The following is a 21,590-nucleotide window of genomic DNA, read 5'->3' on the forward strand; positions in this document are numbered from 1 at the left end:
TATACACACACTAGGAAATAGTAGTTGACATAATCTTAATACGCAAGAATCAGTTGTCAGTTTTAAGTCCTATAAGACATGACTAAATATTACTTATTATTTACTTCACAAATAATAACTTTTAAAGAACCTAATGCTTAATGAACAATAAGTATTCCAAATGGGGCTATTAGTTTCTAGGGTTTACTAATCTTTTTTAGTTGGTTCACTAAGTAATTATTAGATGGGTCTTAAACAAGATGGGTTCAAAATCTTCTAGTAATGGAAAGTCCTAGGTTCCATATATTGTGGTTAAGGATATGTGATCAACAACTCTCAAGGTAAGTGGTTGATGTGATAAGGTTGACTTGTAAGTCAATGTTTTTAACTGGGTATATGATTTGTAAATGAATACTGTTCAATCAATGATAAAAACTTGAACTCTACTCATAAGCCAAGGCTATGGCTTAGATATGTGGTATATGGAACTTATCCAATAAGAGGACACTATTAGTAAGTGGTAACAACTTAGATGAGTTGGACTAGGGATGATTACTAATGGTTAATAGGTTTAGTATATCAAGCTTGTAATGGCACAGTATTGAATGATACAACTAACAAGGTATGACGTCCTATTTTAAGGTTTAATTCATAAAGTTGTTACATGTAATCACACATGGTCATGCATAGTTAGCTAAACAATTGGATTTGGATCAAGGATGTGCAACTCATGTGGTTTATTTGTGGTTGGCCTTATTTAGTTTTATATGTGAGTACAAACTTATAAAATTGTTTTTAGAATATATAGTTATAACACTTTATACCATGGTTAGGTTTAAAGAATTTATGTTTAGGTTTTTAGGAATTTCCTAAAGTATTAAATTATTTAGAATTTATTTAACTACTTTAAGATAGAGAAAATATTTATCAAAATATAATTAAGTGCTCTAATATAATTTAGAATCATTTTACATTATATATCTTGTGAATTCTACATGATTTTTCTTAATTAAAATCACATCTTAAGTTTTATTTCTTAAACCATGTTAAGTAATTGTGAAAACATATTTATAACATGCTTAAGGTTGGATTAATATTTTAAACAAGTACAAATTCAAATTATGCATATAATATATTTTTAGAGTTCAATCTACAATTTGTATTTTTATAATGTCTGTTTGATACCTCAGAGTTATTTTATATTCTCCAAATCATAATCAAACAATTATATAAGTTATCTATGTAATATTAGATTAGTAGGTAATTAATATAATGTGTGAATATTAAACACATAAGTGTATACATATTAGTACTAACTAGACACATGAGTGCATTTTAATAGGCTAGTTATATTTTGGCTAGAGCTAATGGGTTCGTTGATTCACTGGATTCAACTAGGCAATTAGCACAAATTGAGAGGGTGGCCGATTGGGTTGGGTCAAACCCATACACGAACACAACACACGCATGCATACTGAGCCGGACCGGCTCCACCACACACGCACGCGCACGACTCTCTCGGCCTCTTCTCTCAACACGCCCACGAGACAGTTCGTTCCCCTCTCGCGTTGACTCCCTCCTGGCGATGTGCCCGCCGCCGCTTCAATTCCGGCCGTCGCCGGCCACATCCGCCGCCGCCGCACGTCGGCCAAGTCCGGTGCCGCTGCACCCGCCGCAACTTCGCCTCTTCCTCCAGTACTGTTTTGCCGCCGCCGCGGCGCTCGCCGGCGCCCCCACGCGTAGCCCCGCAAAACCCTAGCCATGGCTCGGGCTCGCCGTTGCGGCCACGGTGGTCCCAGGTCCCGGTTCTCACGCCTCCTGCTACTCCACCGCGACGCCTCCTCGTCGCTGGCCTCGAGCCCCAGCTCGACTACCCCGATGCCAATGACCTCCTCCTGGTTCCCTGCGTCGATCTCCTCGGTGTGACGATGGTGGTGTGATGATGTGATGCGGCTGCTGCCTCTCAGCCTCCCAGGGGTAGCCGTGGCCTCCTGCATCACCCTGCAGTGGTAGGCTGCGGTTGCCCCAGCCTCCACTTCGACGACCTTGCAGACTCCCTGGATTATGGGCTCGGCGATACCTCCTGTCAAGTATAATCTCGGTTCACCCCCGCTCTCCCTCTCACCTGTGTTCTATGATCAATTGGTACTAGTTGTGTGGCTATATTCTCCTGGACATGTATTAAATTTGTGGGTGGTTTCATCTGTGAGATATTTGGTTGTGGCAATGGTCACCTAATCATCTAGGTATGAATATGTGTGTGCAGATGAAGTGCTGCTGATGTATTTGTGCTAGCTGGATATGTCTTGCTTAGGTCTAGCTATTTTAGCAATCTGGTAAAACAGTTCATAGATGCACAAGATATGATCTCTAATTAATTTGTCTACAAGCATCCACACAGATATATCAAACAACGTGTAGGTGAGGTGTTGGAGTGTGTTTAAGATCAGCTATGTATACTAAATCATATAAGCAATTATTCCAATAATTGGTTGGTGTGTAAATAAATAGATGGCAGCGTATTATCATCATGTTTTAATTTTGTATTGCAAGTGTAAGTGTGGGTAATATGCTTGAGCTTATGATGATTTCCTGGTACATACATATGGATGATATAAGTAGCTATTTTATATTTTCTGGCTGTGATCTACTTACTGGTCAAGTTTTGGTGTTCTTGGATGATCATCTAGATGTGTGGAATATAGTTCAGATTAAGCATAAACTTTCCTAGTTGATTTCAAGTGGCTTTAATGTGCTGAAGTGATCTAAATATGGATTTTGGACAACTCTAGTTGATGTCCAGCAACTCTATTTGTTTACACAAACGCCCTCTCTTATCTTCTCAACAAAGTATTGATCAAGAAATGTTGTATGCTAGTATCTAGCCCTGCCAAAGAGGATTTCCAATTCTGAGGTACTTCTTATGGTGAGTTCATCCCTCTACCCACAAATACGCTCTACTTCTCTCCCTAAGCCAACCTTGTGATCTTCTGCAGCTTGCTCTTCGGGTAATCGGAGCAACCTGCGTCTTGTGGCTTGCCTCCACCTCCTAGCTGCTTCAGCTTGGTCCTATCTATTGTATGGAGTTGCCCAAATTCGTTGGGTTTCTTGTATCATGGTGCTATGTGGTCAAAATGGCTGATATGGGGCTCCTTTTATAGGATTTTGATGCTCATCACAAGTTGACACCTCAAGTGGTGACTCTTACTCATTTGGTGAGTAAGCTACTAGTGTGGCATGCCCTCATGCATAGCAATCTTTTAAGCATGAGGTGGCATAGCTTAGAGTGCAAGTCTTGTAGATATTTTCATCCTTAGGTGGCATGATCATTATCCTCTAATGGCTTTGTTTTGGACAGCCAAGTGGCATTTGGCACTAGATGGACTTATGGGCTGATGTGATTATGTGGGCTGCTACTAATAGTTTTTGGCTTTACATTTAAATAGTGGCTGAAACATTGTGAACTAAATATTAAGTGAACATTTTCTTAAGTGATAATGGGTTTATCTAAACAAGATCAATTATGAGCTTAGTTCCAAATGGTTTTATCTTGTTTGCATTTGTCCTTTGTTGCCTCCTAATCTTTCTCCTTTACACTATTTGTATGCTTGTTTTGTAGATGGAGATGAGAAGAAGAAGAAAACAAGATCAAGAAGATTCCAAAATCAACTTAGCTTAGGATTTAATTCATTTGCTACTGTAATATTAATTTGTATTCATTCCTACTTGTAATATTAGATTGTAGGTTTGTAATATATTCTAGTTCTTATTTGGTAGACATATAACATTCAATTCATGTTTGTATTATCGAGTTGTTGTTTAAAGGACATTGTATTGTTTCTTTGGAATCCTGTATTCCAAAGTTGGAATTGTATTTGATGTATAAGTATGGTATTTCCGAAGTTTAGCTTCTAGAGTGTGGACTTAGTTTTCATGTGACTTACATGCATAATATATTATTTGTTCATTATTATTATTTGTTCTCAAATTGTCTAAAATATAATAGAGGTCATGTCCAAATTTTGAATGATTTAGGTTTGATTTCACTAAGGCGTGATCATATGAGTTTCAAAATACTCATAGTTAGTTTTATTCAAATAGTTTGAACTATAATTCGTGATGTAAACGGATTTAGTTTTATGATATTCCACATATTTAATAAGTTATGATTTAAATAAGAATGTGTGGCTTTTATGCACTTTAGACCCTGTGGTTTACCTTATTTGGTAATAAGTTTAGAAGTGAATTAAATTACACGCAAAGGTAGTTGTTAACTTTTAAGTGTTAATAAGTTAGGGTTCAGTTCTTAAAGAATGTGTTGATGTAAATCTAATTCTATTTGATCTAATCCATAGATCAAATCATATCTACCTAAAACAAGGTTTTAACAAAGGTTGCACTGAGGTTTAGAGCACTTGACTTGATGAGCTACTTCAATTCCACCAAGGTCAAGTGAAACTTCTGTTACTGTGACTGTTTTACTTTAAAGCGCGAAAATTCCCCGGATTTTCTATGCATGAATGCAATGCACACATCTGTTTCCTCTATTTTTGTAACCCCAATACCTGGGATATTACACAATAGTAATGAAAAAATCTTTTGCTTACCTACTCACTGCCGACCGGGCCTGGATGCACCCAACGCGGACAGATTTCGCGACCGCGGAGACGCAAACCTGGCGCATATTTGGGCCAGGTTTGCGTCTCCGCGGATGGCCCGGTCACTTTGCGTCGCCCCGCTGATGGTGGTGCCAGACGCATTTCCGGTAACGGTAGACGAAAACGGTCGATCAGCGACCGTTTGCGTCGCGCCGTTGGAGATGCCCTGACACTATGATAGCATCAGATCAGATGTGGAATAAAAGGACAAAGTTGGCCGATCGATCCATGTCACCTTCGTAGAAAAGTTTTTATTTTTGACAATCAATACCACATATATTCATAGGAACAAATAGTACATGGTAAAGATACATGAACTGACTTCAACGATTGCAAAATAAAGTCTAAACGATAGTAACAAATCTTCGAGGTTTTCAATTTTTTTCTTCTTCCAGAACACAATCTTCTACTCTTCTGAAGGCAGTCAAAGATTGATAACGAACCATAGACCTGTAGATACCGACGAAAGTTCTCCCATATTTTTTTGAGCCGCAATGCGAAGGCTGCGTGCACGCACGCAACCATTAAAGCAGTCATACAATATCGGCAAGAGTACCAACACCAGTATATCAGGGAATAATAACAGACTAGCTTTGTCATCATCGATGGAGAGCCAAGAGTACGAATCACCATTGTCGAGGACGTAGCAGCCGGGACAAAAACTGCGAGGATAATCCTCCTCGAGGCAACAACGACAAAAAATCCAAAATCGATCTGGTGAAGCAAGATCCGAAGGCCTATACCTAGAAAATTGTGATTGTTCAACACCACCATTGACGCCGGGAAGAAGATCTCGTCGCCAAACGAAAGGCCGAAGATCACTTATTGCAGACGATGCCATCTCTATTGAGGAGAAACCAACAAGAAGGCAGCTACCAAAATCCTAACATAATCTAATGAAAACAATACTTTTATTCAAAACTCCACGTATAGATCGGGTTCTCCACTCCTCCCGACGTCAGCGAAGCCGACCAGAAGAGGGGAACCAATATATGGAGGAGCATGAATTGGAGGTGGCTACGGTTGAGGCGGCGGCTGAGAGGAGAGACGGGAGGAAAAAGACTTCTCAGCGAGCTTATCCCTTCGTAGAAAAATTGTTAACACACAAAAACGACAATATGCTTTTCTGTTCTCTTGTGCTAATGTCCACTTGTTTCAGCCCGGCGCATCTGTATGTACTGTACCATTTTCTGAACCGAGCAATAATCGGAAGCTAGCTAGCAAGGTTTGGTGACGATGGCCGATCGTAGCGGCACGGCGGCTGCCATGGATGTGGAAGCAGAGGTGGTCATCGTTGGCGCCGGGATCGCGGGGCTCGCGACGGCCCTCGCACTGCGGCGCGTCGGCGTGGGCGTGGCTCCCGGCGGCGTTCTGGTGCTGGAGCGGCACGCCGAGCTGCGCTCCGCGGGCGCCGCGCTCACCATCTTCCCCAACGGCTGGTTCGCGCTCCACGCGCTAGGCGTCGCCCACAAGCTCATCTCCCGCTACGACGCTTTCGAAACGTGCGTTTTCCGTTGCTGGAAGAGTGATTGTTGCTGTACTAATCATTTCTGTGGATCACTTGCTTTAATCAGCTGTGTTTGCTGCATATATATGCAGATCCCGAGTGACCACTCTTGAAACTGGGGCGACGCAGGTGTTCCGCTTTGCTGGGCGCAAAAGCAGGTATATACAATCTTGATTTAAGTTTTCCTTGCTGAATCGACCATATATAGCATCGATGATCGAGGGAGCAGAGCAGCTAACAAAACTGTGGCGAATTTTCCGTTTGATTCCTCAACCCGAACTTGACTGATCCATTTCCCTGGGCCGACAAAAACAGTGGTGACGACGTCAAGGTGAGGCCGATGCATCGGAAGGCACTGCTGGAGGCGCTCGCGGAGGAGCTACCTCCGGGCACCATCAGGTTTTCGTCAAGGGTCGTCTCCATCGACTCCGAGGGTTCGCCCCAGATCGCCGTCCTACGGCTAGACGACGGTACCGTGATCCGATCCAAGGTAACACACCCATAGGATCAACCGCATCGACGCACATACATGTGGCATGTGAAAATGTGCGCATTACTGGCATCTTCCTTTAAGAACGACTAACCGTAAGTAAGAGTCGTCTTGTATGTTGATTGTTCAGGTGCTGATCGGGTGCGACGGGGTGCACTCGGTGGTGGCGCAGTGGCTGGGCATGTCGGAGCCGGCGAGCTCAGGCCGGTCCGCCGTCCGCGGGCTGTCGGTGTTCCCGGACGGGCACGGCCTGAAGAAGGAGATCCGGCAGTTCCTGTCCGAGGGCCTCAGGGCCGGCATGGTACCCATCAGCGAGACCGATGTCTACTGGTTCCTCGTCAACAACACCATCTCTGCAGGCAAGACGTGTAGTACATTTGATTGCTCGCCATTCAGTACTGCGGCACTGCACAACTGAAACTGAAACTGAAATTGCAGAGAAAGAAGCCGGCGCGGACCCAGCAAAGATCCTGCGGGAGGTGACGGACAACCTGGGCAGGAACATGCCGGCAGAGTACCTGGACGTGGCGCGGCACTCCGACTTGGGCAACCTGTCGTGGGCGCCGCTGCTGTACCGGCACCCCTGGGCCATCCTAACCGGCCCGGCGGCGCGGGGGGCGGTGACGGTGGCCGGCGACGCGTTCCACCCGATGACCCCTGACATGGCGCAGGGCGGGTGCTCGGCGCCGGAGGACGCGGTGGTGCTCGCTCGCGCCCTGTCGCGTGCTGCCACGCCCGCCGCCGGCGTGGCCGCGTATGTCTCGGAGCGGCGCTGGCGGGCTGCCTGGATGGTGGCAGGAGCCTACCTGTCAGGCTGGGTTCAGCAGGGTGGCACCAACGTCCAGGGCGTGCGCGGGTACATGGTCAGGCTGTTCCGTGACTGCATCTTCTACAGGTTCTTGTTCCCCAGGCTCGCCGACACGATGTGGTTCAACTGCGGCGAACTGGTGGAGCGGAAGGAGCAGGGCAAGACACACTCGGAGTAAACTGAATGTTTAGTTTATCCTACTAGTAGTATGTGCTAAAGCCACTGCAGACATGAAAACATCTGGGGTTTCTGGATCCCTGAGTTACTGATTCCTGATCGACAGACAAGAAGCGTAAAAGCACAAGAGCTAGGGATTTCTGAATAAAAATAGCGTCACCTTTCAAAATATGCTATGAAGATTATAACGTGTTAATAGCCGAAAAGTGTCTTTGGCTCATGGCCTGATGTTATTTTTTTTTTGAAAATCATACATATTTGTTTTTAAAAAATCTGAAAATAAATTTAGACGTAATAAATGACGTAACCTATAAGCGTGTAAAATTTTAATATGAAATTATTTATATTGTAGACTACACAAAAAAGACAAAATCTGTTCAAATTTGCAGATTTGAAATATGTATACCCAGATCCACGCGTTTGTTAATTTTGTGTAGCCCAGAATTTTTTGTATTTGAAATTGAAATTTTACACGTTTATGGGACAATTCATTGGCTACACCAAATTGTTTTTTTTAAATACATAAATTTGATATTTATTTTTCCTAAAATAGCAGGAGCACTGGTGCCCTGGTGCCCAGGAGCACCAAATTTCTGTCCGCTAATAGCACGCTATTTTACAAAATAGCGTTTCAAAAAAAGTTAAAAAATAACAAATATAGTATGTATACTAAGGATTTTAATAGCTAAAAAATTATCCACATTAGAATGATCAAAAAATCAAATTGACAAAGTCTTGATGGCACTGAAAGAGATGAACTAGATGGATAATGCATGCGGTCATCAGCTGATTCAGAAGAAGAACCACATATTGCACCTCATCACAATGAAAAACTAGAAGCAACTTCTTCTTCCTAGAAAGATTGCATCAGCAACTTTTACTCGTTGTGTGTTCGAGTCCCAAACTTCTTCTTCTTCAACATGTGCGCGTTGTGTGAGGAGGAGTGAGAATTGTCGATGTGCTTATGTGGTTTCCAACGGGTTGAATGATTACGGTTAGAATGAGGATTTCGGAAGCTCGTGGGCCAAAAGATCCAAAATAGCCAGTCGGCTGCTCAATTTCCCTGTAAAAAATAGCACCGCTATAACGCTATAAAAATAGCGCCGCTATAACGCTACGAAAAATAGCGCGCATAGCGTCGCTAATAGCGTGATTAGCGCCATAGCGAGCCAAATGTGCATAGCGTAGCGTTCACTTTCCAAATACGCTGTAGCGCCGCTATAACGCCGAAATAGCGCGTTATTTTTTCGTTGCGATGTTCACATAAAAAAATTATATTTAAACAACTGAAATTTAAATAAATGTTTACTATGGGCCTGGCCCAAAATCGAAAACCCAAACTAAACTAAACCTGGGCATATGGGCCTGGCCCAAAAGCCATCTGGGGTGTGCGGCGTGCAGGAGCACCAATATAATATGGCTATTGGTCCAGCTATTACGTAATAAATCCCATGGTTTCCTTAATTTATACTAACTCCATTCAAAAGCTTAAGGCTTATATTATTTTTAGAAAGTCAAACTATGTTAAGTTTGACTAAGCTTTTTTGAAAAATTGACAACATGCAAAATACAAAATTAATATTATTAAATAGATGATGAAATATATTTTCGTATATTATCTACAAAATATTATATTTGTTGATATATTTTTTCAAAAGTTTGGTCAAAATTAACTTAGTTTGATTTTTTTTTAAATAAACCTTAAACTTTGTGATGGAGGTAGTATAGCATAGGAAATTAGCATCCATAGCCATTGTTCATTGATATTTGTTTAAGTAACATTTAATTGTAATTTTCCTATGCTTTGATGTTTAATTTATCTCTTCTCCAATTCTACATAATTCTTCTTGAGAAAATATGATTGGTAATATTGTATAAGCATATATAGTACCCATGTGAAAATGTCACAATAATTATGTAGTTATACTTTATTTGTCAATTTAGGACCTCATAGTAATTGTCAAAGTGGTATATGGTATACACATCTATATTGCATTATCAGTGTATAAAGGGTGTCTCGCCTGCGCTGGCGCCAATAAAATAGACGCTAAGGTGGAAATATATCCTTTGAATTTCATTCTGGCTCTTTTTTTGCAAACATGTCAAGTCACTAAAACCTCTGCTATTTGCAAACATGTTATTCATTGGGAAACAATAGGGGATTTGACCAATTTAGACCGCTTATGCCATTCACTAAGATTTCTTGTTAGATTGCGATTTACATTTAGATTTATTACTTTGTCATCCAGTTTCGAATGCTCCTATCAATCACTAGTGGAGACACGGCCTTCAGTTCCGACCTGTAAGGGGCTTTAGTCTCGGTTGGCCAAACGGCCCTTTAGCCCCAGCCCGGTTACCAGCCGGGACAAACGGTACTCCACGTGGGATGCGGATGTGCGTCGGCGCAAAGGACCTTTAGTCCCGGTTTGTAACACCAACCGGGACTAAAGGCTATTTTGTTAAAAAAAAATCCATTTTTCTAATTATTTTTTACTCCCTCTTTTTTTCGATTTTTTCATAATTTCTAGTATTTCAGTTATTTGACAAGTTTAGTCTCTAACTACACTTAATCTCTAGTCAAATTACTTACCGGTGGTCAAACTTCCCGCTCGATCATCCATCCTCCCGCTTCACGCTTAACTTACGAGTTCCTTCCCGTCCCGCTTCCAAGTGCTTCGCGCGCATGTTGTTGATACTAGTATCATATCAATCTTATTAACATGTTGGTCGATGTGACACTTCTTTATTGTTTGAGTACCAAATAATTATTTTAATAAACAAAAGTGATGATGTAATGATAATCTCGAATAAATAAGTAAATATTAATTTTTTTAAAATTTATATTATAATTAATTTTTTTAATTCCAATTTTTTAAATATTTTTTGCCAAACCTGAAAATTTCAAAATCTAAAAATTGGCAAGTAATAGTAATCTTTATGCATGATGCAATTATTAATTTAAAAAATTTAAAAATATAAAATCCTAAATTTGTGGCAAAAACTAAAATCTTCGTGCTTTCATATTTTTATTTGGAATTTTGAGAATCTAAAAATTAGCTAACCGGGTATTGAATTCAGATGTAACTTTTTCCCACGATTATTTTGATATATTATACGATTTTTTTTCGACGTCGTATGCAAAAGTTAATGCCGTTTTACCTTTTTCTAAAACGAATTGCAAACAAATTGAAATTAAAATCTCTTAAATTTCCCCTAATAGTAGGTTGCGTAACATACATGAATCTCAAAATATTTTATTTTTTGAATTTTTTATCATTTTGTTTTCTATTTTACAAATCTAAAAAAGGCGATCCACAGGGGGTGGGGTTGAGGTGCGTGGGGAGCCAAAAAAATCTATAGTCCCGGTTGGTAAAGTGAAACGGGACTAAAGGGTAGACCTTTAGTCCCGGTTGGTAATACCAAACGAGACTAAAGGCTTTTGGCCTGCCGTCACCCCTTTAGTCCCGGTTGTATCTCAGACCGAGACAAAAGATTCCTAACGAACCGGGACCAATGGGTGATATATGCTTGGGCGGATTCAGGACGACGTGGCCAGGCCTTTAGTCCCGGCCCAGGACCTGACGAAAGGCCTGTTTTCTACTAGTGACTATTTTCCTCACGACCAGTTATCTTTGAAGGAGTTTTCTTAATAACGATGTTTTTAACACCCCAAATGTTGGTCCTCTCGATTTTTTCTGGAATTTCTTGACCCAAATTGTTTGGCCATTTAAAAATTTCCATTTACTTCTTTGTCTCCCCTTTTAAACTCTCAAAGCACGGCCAACCTTAAGAACCTTATTATTTGATCTCTTTCTCTTATTGTATCTTGCTATGAGATGATCCATTCTAAACATTCAAAAAAAATAAAAAACTCCAAAATTAATCTCCTTTTCTATTTCAAGAAAAAACATTCTATTCTTACCTTCACAAAATTTTATATCTATGAAAAATCCACTAAATATCGGGGATGGTCCAGCATATATAGCCCAAATATGCAAAAATATACACCTAATATGTATACATAGGACTAGGAGAAAACAACATGCGTACATACAATTAATACATGTACGACAGATAAATATACTGATATACAGCATCAGCAAATCAAATTCCACACAGGTCAACACAAGATGCACGCAGTAGCTAGCGACACATGCACAAATACCGAACGTCCGAACGTACATTTTCACACACACATATACCGAGCCATACGAACAAACCCCGGCTCTACTTATTCGACACAATTAAGCTGGCGCATATGAAGTGTGCTGAACCGCCGACCGAAATCAGCAGCAAGATGAGCTAGCCGAAGAAGTGGTGCTTCTTCTTCCCCTCGCCGCGGCCAGACTCCTCCTCCTCGGCGTCCTCCGCCGACTCCTTGTACTCCTTCTTCTCGTGGTGCTCGTGGAACGCGTAGCCGCCGCTGCCCACCGCCGCCACCGCAGCGACCTCCTCCTCGATCTTGTGCCGGTGCGCGTTCTCCGGGTCCTTCTTCACCTGGTGCTTCTCGTACTAAACAGAGATGGCAGTTCGCACCATGAATCATCGACACAAACGTGTGATCGAACGTACTCGTAACTTTTCCCGCGAGGAAATAATATCGTTTCTGGTATATGAACGTACCAGGGCGAAGGCGCCGGAGGCGAGGCTGCCGATCTCGCCGAGGTGCTCCTTGTGCTTGTGCTCCTTCTCCTCCTTCCTGTAATCCTCAGACGACTCGTCCCGGGACGCACCGTAATCCTCGTCGTCGGCTCCAGACTTCTTGTACCCGCCGCTGCCGTACTCGTCGTCTCCACCGGACTTCTTGTACCCACCGCCGCTGTACTCGTCGTCACCACCGGACTTCTTGTACTCGTCGTCGCCGGACTTCTTGTACCCGCCGCTGCTGCGGTCGTAGTCATCGGTTCCGGATTTGTTGCGGCCGTAGTCCTCGTTGCTGGACTTGTTGTAGTCGTCGCCGCCGGACTTCTTGTACCCGGCACCACCGCTGTACTCGTCGTCGCCGGTAGACTTGTTGTAGCCGCCGCGGCCCTCGCTGCGGTCGTAGTCATCGGTGCCGGACTTCTTGTACCCGGTGTCGTAGTCGTCGGTGCCGGACTTGTTGTACCCTGTCTCGTAGTCGTCGGTGCCGGACTTGTTGTACCCACCACCTTCGCGGCGGCCGTAGTCCTCGTTGCTGTTCTTGTTGTCGTAGTCGTCGCCGGACCTGGCGCCGTAGCCGCTGCGGCCATATTCGTCAGCCATCTCGATCGAGTTCGGAGCTAGGGGAGAGACAAAAGAAACTTGTCACAACTGGCTCACAGCTTACAAGTGTAAGGCTCACTGATTTGTACTAAAAACATAGCAACGTGGAGTATTTATAGCTCGGACTCTCGGAGGAGGGTAGCGAGGACACGGCCGGGCAAGAGGGGAATGCAGTTAGGCAGGCAGATCAGAGTTAATTTGCTGCCTACGTATTGCTAAAAGGGATTTGCTCGGTTACAACCCCTTTCGTAAACTCAAACACATCAAAGACCGAGATTGTTTTCGTATCTCTCAATAATTAAACTTATGGAGTGGTTCGAAACGATCTCAACCTTTATAAGTTTAAGACTACCCACAATGGGAGTATCATAGGTAGTATCATGCATTCCATGCATGCAAAATGCTGATGTGGCAGTGCAATTAAGGATGAGAGAGGGTACTAGTATCATAGGAAGATACTGTATCATAGCACATACTACTAGAAAAATTAATGTCAAGTAAATTTTGTACATATATTTGCATTGAGATTCTACAAAACAATTAATATATAGATACTATGATACTAGTATATGATACCATGCATTGTGGAGATAGTAACATGTAGTAGTATCATACGCATGATACTTTTATATGATACTATGCATTGTGACTAGTCTAAGTTTTAGGGGGGGCAAGGTTGTACCGGAGCAAGCCTATTGCTAAAATTAAACAACTCACGGTACTCCCTCCTACATTAAATATTACTTCGTAGAATTATATAAAATGTAGGCTAAAATGTGTCTAAATTTATCAAACATGTGACAAGTATTTAGTACTGGAGGGAGTACTAATAATTCCTTCAAACCTCTCATGGATAAAAGGGCATTCTTGGCATTGCACGTCTGCATTATTATGGGGCCACATTTAGTGATGGGATGGGGGTTTATTCCCTGAGGTGCTCGAATCTTGGTTTAGTATTGGTATTGGTAAAAAGGTATTTCAAATCAGAGAGTGAATTGAATATAACTTTATCAAATTTTCACACCATATTGTTCAAATTTGGTGAAAATTAATTCCAGATATTTTTCATTGTGAGTTTAAATTATAGTCAAAGTGGAATTTAAAACATAATTAAAATTATGGTAATTTCCGCAGCACACCCAAAACTATTTGACCCTAAACCAAATTTGATTTTTTAAAAGTGTAAAATGCACAAATACACATATCGGGTCGGAGTAAAATAAAAACTGAACCATTGAGGCTTTGCAACAGGAACAGCCAACTATTGAGATTAGTTGTACACAAACCCCAAATCTACACAGAAGCTCGATCATTGATGTCATCTGTGAAATGTGGGGCCCATATGTGATCATTTTTTGGGTGTCAATATGTCAAAAAGATCGAAGTATTTGAAAAAATCGAAACACTTAGAGAATTGAACCATAATATTACATCGGAAGAAAAATGAGCTTACTCTGAGTATCCAAATGGTGTTATGAACATAAGAAGAGTTTTCTTTTTATCAAAATGCCACCTAAAAGTCGAAGTCTTGGAAAATTCCAAACAAATCCTGAAGAATAAAGTCTTAGTGTGATGACTAATCTGGGAGAAATTTGTTTGGACATTATCTTGTCACGGTGTATCTGAAGTTCAGAGTAGAAAAGAAAAATGATGTAAATCATTGTCGAAATGTTTCACCCAAACAAAATCAGGCATTTCGTCAGGTCCATTATTTGCTCCGAGATATTTCACATTGCGAGATGGATACTGATTGAAAATGACTAATACAAGTGGTTCTTCGTAGAGGTGACACTTGTTTCAAGCTGTGGTAACGAACTGCTTGACTGACAGGTGGCAGCTCGTCCCACGGACATCTGTTTTCACAGCAAACCATCGGAGAGGCTTATTCTTGTGCCCACAATAATATTTCTGGACCAAAAGGCTCCGAGATTAGCCATGGCAATATGGCATCCCACATGTCTGCGTGCGCGCCCGTGTGCCAGTTAACTGAAACTGTCGGTTTTAGGCGGGGCGCTGTTATCCAATTGAACTGAGGAGAGTTGGTGTTATCCCTTTCAGAAATCAATGCGTCTACGTGCTCGATCGGTAGGCCGACAGTTTAATGCGTGTCTCACTCTCATCATGGCCGGTGTCGGTAAGACGGTAACGACGGTAAGCTCCAGTGAATACTGCCCCCACACGGCCACACTACACTGCATGGAGCCATAGACGTATAGTACGTATACATACATAAAGAAGGTGGATCGCAGGTTCCATTCGCACAGCAGAAGATGATATAAGATCTTCCTTTTCCCCACTTTCTAAACGGAGGCAGCTTAGCATCAGTGATGAAGTGATCTTGCAACTTGCAAGAGGCAAAGATCTCGCAAGTATGACAGAAAATGAGCAGATAAGCTTGACGATGCCCGGCCTTGAGGTTCACTCGGAGCAACTTGCGATTGCGAGGTGGACGTGTTGGGCAGAAGGGCCAATGTGTCGATCTCGAGTTGGTTGCCGCGGGACGAGCGTGTGAGCGTCGAACAGGAAAGTGTCGGCAAGCGTCGGCCGAGAACCATGGCATATCCCGCGCATTATCCGACGACGCGCCCGTGCCCGCGCGCGGCTGGCTGCCTGTCACCGACTGTGGGTGGGATCGCCATCGGCGACGCGCGCAACCCGACGGCCGCGACGGCGACCGCCCGCGCGGCGCCGATGGGCGGACCGGCCATGTGTGTGGCTCGGGACAGTAACGCGGCGCGCGCGTGTCGTGTGCGTCCAATCGGGTGATAGCAAGACCGACAAGCTCAATGTGTAAACGTACGTATGTACCGGCCGGGTAGCATAGCGGCCTATCTATACGAATACGATCGATGCATCTGTTTCCACCTTAATTGCATCTACGTACAATGCTCTCTGTCTAATTTGAGATCCGAGAGACCATAAGAAAGTGCAGTTAGGTTTCTTTCATTCACATAACATGCAGCTTGTCTGGTCCTTTTTTCTGCATGAATGATGACTTCTTTTTTTCGAAACGAAGCATGGCGACTTCATTGCTTGCTTTCAGAACATCACTACGGGAACGCGCCAATGTGCCGACGGCCAGATCCTATGCCGACGGCAAAACATCGGGGCCATCGGTACAGGACCCGTTCAGGCCAGGCTCGCTGGCAAGCCGTCGGCACAGAAAAACCATCGGCACAGGAAGGTCTGTGCCGACGGCAACCGTCGGCATAGTTTCGGCCGTCGGCACAGCCTCTCCGCCGTGACGGCGAGGTAACAGCGTCAGCCGTCGGCACATATCAACTATTTTTCATTTTACCACATTAATCTTAAAAAAATCATAACTAAATCATTATAATTCAGAAAAATACAAATAATATATTAAAATTTTCAGAAAAATAAGTTCTATCTTGAAACAAATATCAAACTTGAAATACTGCAAATATCTTAAAAAGCATTCTTAAAAATGAACTATCATGTTTGATGTTTTATGGATTAGTAGAGTCTATGTGTTTTGTTGCCCATTCTTAACATCAGGGTGTGGATGATTTGCTACAGCTTGTTGATACTGTAATGAACCTATCATATGATGTATGGTTGTATGTCGTTGCCGTTTTGGATTTATATAAAGCCGAGTCTAGGCCTTCTCTGTTTAAAAATAGAGGTAAAGATAATTTTCTTGAAGAATGACCATCGCGCAAATTGCAACAACCAAAAGTAGCTGCAATTTTTTTGCGTAGTTCATAATCTTGATGGAGACACACACTGAATCCCAAGTTTCTTTCCCTCTATTTTTAAACAGAAGCTCTATTTGATCATCTTCAAACAAATTAAGGGTGAGATCATTCTTCAAACACACAAACCTATCAAATTAAGATTCACGCAGACGGTCATTCTTCAGACAAATCACTAGACAACCCACACACAACACTAGCACATGCTATGTTTGATCATCTTCATACGATCGGCCATTCACCCTTAATTTGTTAGTGACAGACAACTTAATTGAAAACATACATAATAGTCCTATGTTTGATCATCTTCATATGTTGATCATCCATTCACCCCTGTTAGGGATTGGCAACTGAACTGAAAACGTACACCATAGTCCTGTCCCGCATAAAGTTGGAAGAGCTCGAACATCCAAGACAAGCACAGTTCCATTTCAAAAAATTCAAAAACGATCTATACCATGTGAAACCTTCGCGTGGTGTCATATTATATGTCATAGTTACAAGGAAAAATATTAAAGTTGGAAAATTACAAACATCACAAAAATTTCTTGTAGTTTATGTAGTACATAATCTAATGCTCATGAATTTTTAGAAAAAATCATTTTTATGTACAAAGTATGATATAGATGTCATATTTGGATTTACAGATTTAAAGATATTATTTGTCATTTTTATGTACATAACCGATTTAGACATATTATTTGTCAAATTCTGATTTACAGATTTAAAGATATTAATTATTCCATATTAAATAGAAAAGGAAAAAAATAAAATCATTTTATTGTCCATTTAAATTCAAGATTAATATACTTATTCTTGTAGTTTATGTAGGTAATTGTTTGAAATTAAAAAATATAAAGATGTGCAACATCAAGGAATAGGGGTTAATAGTATTGATATTATGGTATTATTATCAACAAGGTGTCATTTGTTTCACGGAAGCAGTCTAAATGGAACCGAGATGTTAAGCGTGCTAGGGGTGGAGTAGTGTGATGGTGACTGATCGGGAAGTTTTACCACGAGTGAAATTTGACCTAATATTAAGTGAAGTTAGAGTTAAAATGGTGCATGTGAGAGATTAAAAAAATTGGGATAAAATATTTTTAAAAAAAAATTAAAAAAATTGATTTTTTTTTGAAAAAATTCGAGCCAGAATGACCAAACGGCGTTATTTCTATGTCGATGGCTTTGCCGTCGGCACAGGATGCTGTGCCAACGGCCAGTCTGTGCCGACAGCAACTTTGTCTATGCCGAGGCGTTATTGGAGCTACTAGATTCATGGTTCCGCCTAGATACATGTATAATTCTAAATATGCCGGTATTCTCTAGTGGGAATTTTTTTGGGGAGTCGTGTGATTGTTGTTTTGTTTTCAGGGCAGTTTGGCAAGCTACACTAAAAGCCCAGTCCTAACATACGGCTGCGTATAGACTTTTTTCCCTGTGAAAATCTGAGGCATTTACGTAAGATTCGGTCATGTGGCATCTTCGTGAGACTTTAACTCAGTATGTTGTAATTGGTGATATAACTTGGATATCGGTTCACTTATGTGAATCATCTGACCGTGAATTGGATGCATAACGAGTATTGCAGACAATAGACATCTAGTACTCTAGAGTCCCCCACAAAACACACTTGTCATTTTCTTCTTGCATGCATCTTGGGTCAAGAGTCGAGACCACCACAAGTGCACATTCACTCTCTATTCGTTGTAGTTGCCCCTTGTTCACACAATCCGCTGGTGCGCCACATCTCATGATCTCATGCCACTATGGTCCTCCTGTTTCCCAATCCCCTAACCTATCAACTAATGAGCCGCCAAACTTAGGATCTACGGTGGGGTCATACATGCAGTAGAAAGGGGCATCATTGCCCGATGGATCGTGTTGGAGACAGCAAAGCATTGAGGTTTTACCCAGGTTCATGCCCTCGAATGCTTACTATCCCTACTTAGTTCTTATATTGGTATTATCATTTCTTCTTTTAAAATGGAGTGCGTCCCCATCCTCTTCACCGATAGATACATGTAACATAATTGGTACTATGAATGGAGCGTTACAAGAGTATAAGAGATATATTAGATCAACATATCAAGTTACTAGCGTTTTGAGACTACCGCAGGTGTTGTTTTGAGGCAAATGGGGTCGACCTTGAAGAATGTCCTTGCGTCCTTTATATAGGGTTGATTGTCGAGCAATAAAATATTGAATATCTTTAGATCTCGCAAGAATACTTCTAGAGGCACTTTAATTATTTTGTTTGTTGTAAGGATGCTCGAGTCACTAGATAATACATGGGCGACTTTAACCATGTATGGGTCGCCCTGTGTAGGTAACATTCCTACTACATCAGGGTGGGCATAGGAACGATTACAATGGTTTGCATCATAAGTTCAAATGAATAAGCTCGATGGATCTATGCTAGTAAAAATTAGCAAAGGACCATAGATCGATATGAATTCTTGGTGATAATAATGACTTAGATCAATGGGCACCATATCTTCTATTTCTAAATAGGAGCACCCCACTACTTGATTTTCCTGCACATGCAAGCACTCCACCTCATCAAGCCTCCACGTCACCAAATTTTCACACGTCATCCCATTTGGAATCGGTATCGCTGGCGAGAGTAATCAGTAATGCTACGAATCAGTCTACGGAATTAACTTACGAAGGGGTGTGGCCTCTTGTGATTGGAAGGGATTCATCAGTTGCTCCGATTTTTACTCATTCAGTTGCACAACATCCCACCACGTCATCCCGTAAGTAGGTTTCCGTAGATATCACCCCGTAAGTCTAGCATTATTGGAGAGTAATAGGCAGCACCGGATGCACTTCCTCCCGTTCAGCTACTCTCTTCCTCTAATTACAGCTGTAACTGCTGCACGAACTGATGAGTGGGTTGCATGCGATTAATTTTCCGTTATCTCTCTTCCACGCCTTTTAAATTGACTGGTCCTGCTACGAGTGAATCCTACACACCACAATAGGGTGCTATAGCGCTACTGTTTAGATTAGCGTCCACAGCCGGCAGCCTCAAGTTTGATGATCGGCGATTTAAGGTGCGATTTGATGACCTCAATTCTCAATCCTGGAAACGGCTGCGCAGCCTACCGCCGGTGTCCGATGGTGGAATGGGACTGTGAGACGGTGAGCCTAGCATCGTCTCCTGCCCTCGATGAAACGTCGACCAGCATGGTGCGGCGTGGCTGCCTGGGCACATCCAGCCTTGCTTCCATGGCGTCGGGTGTTTCTTGGGCGCAGCCTCGGTCTGCAGCTTCTGATGCCGAGTGACGAATGTGCGTAAGACGCATCTTGGGTCAGCTGTTGCCCCGCACAACACCAAGCTGTTATGTTTCCAATCTTGTCAGTCAAGTTTCAGTTAGTAGTTTCAGTTAGCTGAATAAGGGTGGGTTCAGTGTGTCTGTACGCTGGCGATCCAGTAGCTTTTCTTTTCAGTTCATGCCGTAGATGTAGGCAGCTCGATCACAACGTGGGATGGCACGTCGTGCATGATCGCAAGCTGCGCGTAGTGGAGGTTGAGGCCGAGCGGCTGTGGGATGGCGCAGTCAGTAGGACTCGGTCGAGGCTCCAGTTTTTTAGCGAGGTTCAGTTGTAACCGATCGCAGTGAATAAAAGGATAGAGAACCAGAAAAGCCGAGACGATTGACGGCACAAATCCTGTCTTTGTCTCTCTTACTGAGTAAGATTTAGCCCCAAAACTAACATCTGGTATCAGAGCGAGAACGAGAGGAGGGACCATGTCGGGGACGGGCGGATCAAGGACGCCGGGCGGCACGCCGCGCACGGCTGAGCGCACGGGAGATCGCTCCGTCACGCCAGCGCGGACTAGCCCACGAAGCCGCGGCAGGAGCATCCGCCGTCGCGACAACGAGATCGTCGTCCACGAGCGCACGGTGCAGGAGAGGGTGTACACCGGCGGCAACGTCACCTGGCCGACCCTCACGGCCACGAACTACGTCGAGTGGGCCCTCGTGATGCAGATCAACATGGAGGCCAACTTCATCTGGGAAGCGGTGGAGGGAAACCCCTCCAGCCACGCCAACGACAAGGCCGCCCTCGCCGCGCTTCTCAAGGCCGTTCCTCCAGAGATGGTGGGCGCCCTTGCAACGAAGGGCACGGCGAAGAGCGCCTGGGAGGCGATCAAGACCATGCGCCTTGGAACGGATCGGGTCCGGCAGGCCACGCTGCAGCGCCTGTGGAAGGACTTCGAGCAGATCGCCTTCCACGCCAACGAAACCATCGACGACTTCGGCATGCGGATCACGAGCCTCGTCAACAACCTGCGCTCCCTCGGCGACACCGTGGAGGAGGTGAGGATCGTGCGCAAGATCCTGCGCGTCGTCCCCAGGGATTACTCACAGATGGCCTGTTCGATCGAAACGTTACTCGATCTGAACGCCCTCTCTGTTGAGGAACTCATCGGGCGACTGCGTTCCTCGGAGGGACGCGGGAGCGACACGCCGGCGCAAGGTGCAAACGGCACCCTGCTTCTCACGGAGGAGGAGTGGGAGGCCCGGCGAAGGCAGAAGGAGCAAGGTCAAGGCTCGGGCGGCGGCGGCAATGGCCGCAAGAAGGGGAAGCCCAAGCCAAAGAACGGCAACGATCGCACCGGCGAGCGAGACATGTCTAAGGTAAAGTGCTATAATTGTAACAATCGTGGACACTTCTCGAAGCAGTGCACGGAGCCAAGACGCGAGCGCAAGCAACAGGCAAACCTGGCCCAGGATCAAGAGGAGGAGCAATCGCTTCTCCTGACGAGCCTCTGCGCGCTGACGGTGACCACGGAGTGCACAAGCCCGGAGCAGCATGTGCTCCTGAACGAAGAGCGCTCCAAGGCAAAGGCGGGGAACACGGACGGCGCCTGCGACACCGCATGGTTCCTGGACACTGGCGCCAGTAACCACATGTGCGGCCGGCGCGAGTTCTTCACCAAGCTGGACACCGGCGTGCGCGGATCTGTCAAGCTCGGCGACGACACGTCCGTGGAGATCGA

The 21,590-nt window shown here is 43.6% G+C and overlaps 2 protein-coding genes and 1 long non-coding RNA gene across 3 annotated transcripts; 2 read left to right on the plus strand and 1 right to left on the minus strand.

Moving 5' to 3' along the window:
• The first annotated feature begins 1,300 nt into the window (after nt 1-1,300).
• On the plus strand, nt 1,301-3,886 carry LOC127334824 (uncharacterized). Its single transcript, XR_007872484.1, has 2 exons — nt 1,301-3,194; nt 3,599-3,886. It is a non-coding gene; the product is annotated as an uncharacterized lncRNA (long non-coding RNA).
• Nucleotides 3,887-5,677: 1,791 nt separating this feature from the next.
• Nucleotides 5,678-7,817, plus strand: LOC127334825 (monooxygenase 2). Its single transcript, XM_051361364.2, has 5 exons — nt 5,678-6,139; nt 6,237-6,302; nt 6,460-6,634; nt 6,765-6,993; nt 7,073-7,817. The coding sequence occupies exons 1-5, from the start codon at nt 5,874-5,876 to the stop codon at nt 7,618-7,620; spliced, it is 1,284 nt and encodes a 427-aa protein (XP_051217324.1). The 5' UTR covers nt 5,678-5,873; the 3' UTR covers nt 7,621-7,817.
• Nucleotides 7,818-11,612: 3,795 nt separating this feature from the next.
• Nucleotides 11,613-12,960, minus strand: LOC127334826 (uncharacterized). The gene is made up of 2 exons (XM_051361365.2): nt 12,243-12,960; nt 11,613-12,131 (listed from the first exon to the last, which is right to left on the minus strand). The coding sequence occupies exons 1-2, from the start codon at nt 12,861-12,863 to the stop codon at nt 11,922-11,924; spliced, it is 831 nt and encodes a 276-aa protein (XP_051217325.1). The 5' UTR covers nt 12,864-12,960; the 3' UTR covers nt 11,613-11,921.
• Nucleotides 12,961-21,590: the final 8,630 nt, after the last annotated feature.

Source organism: Lolium perenne, chromosome 2 (assembly GCF_019359855.2).
Source record: "Lolium perenne isolate Kyuss_39 chromosome 2, Kyuss_2.0, whole genome shotgun sequence".
NCBI lineage: Eukaryota > Viridiplantae > Streptophyta > Magnoliopsida > Poales > Poaceae > Lolium > Lolium perenne.

What these genes read in the sequence shown, in the direction of transcription:
- LOC127334825 (XM_051361364.2), top strand. Translation starts at nt 5,874, where the DNA reads ATGGCCGATCGTAGCGGCACGGCGGCTGCCATGGATGTGGAAGCAGAG. An exon ending in TTTGCTGGGCGCAAAAGCAG is followed by an intron (nt 6,303 to 6,459) that starts GTATATACAATC and finishes CGACAAAAACAG; the next exon opens with TGGTGACGACGTCAAGGTGA. An exon ending in GTACCGTGATCCGATCCAAG is followed by an intron (nt 6,635 to 6,764) that starts GTAACACACCCA and finishes TTGATTGTTCAG; the next exon opens with GTGCTGATCGGGTGCGACGG.
- LOC127334826 (XM_051361365.2), bottom strand. Translation starts at nt 12,863, where the DNA reads ATGGCTGACGAATATGGCCGCAGCGGCTACGGCGCCAGGTCCGGCGAC. An exon ending in CCTCCGGCGCCTTCGCCCTG is followed by an intron (nt 12,132 to 12,242) that starts GTACGTTCATAT and finishes ATCTCTGTTTAG; the next exon opens with TACGAGAAGCACCAGGTGAA.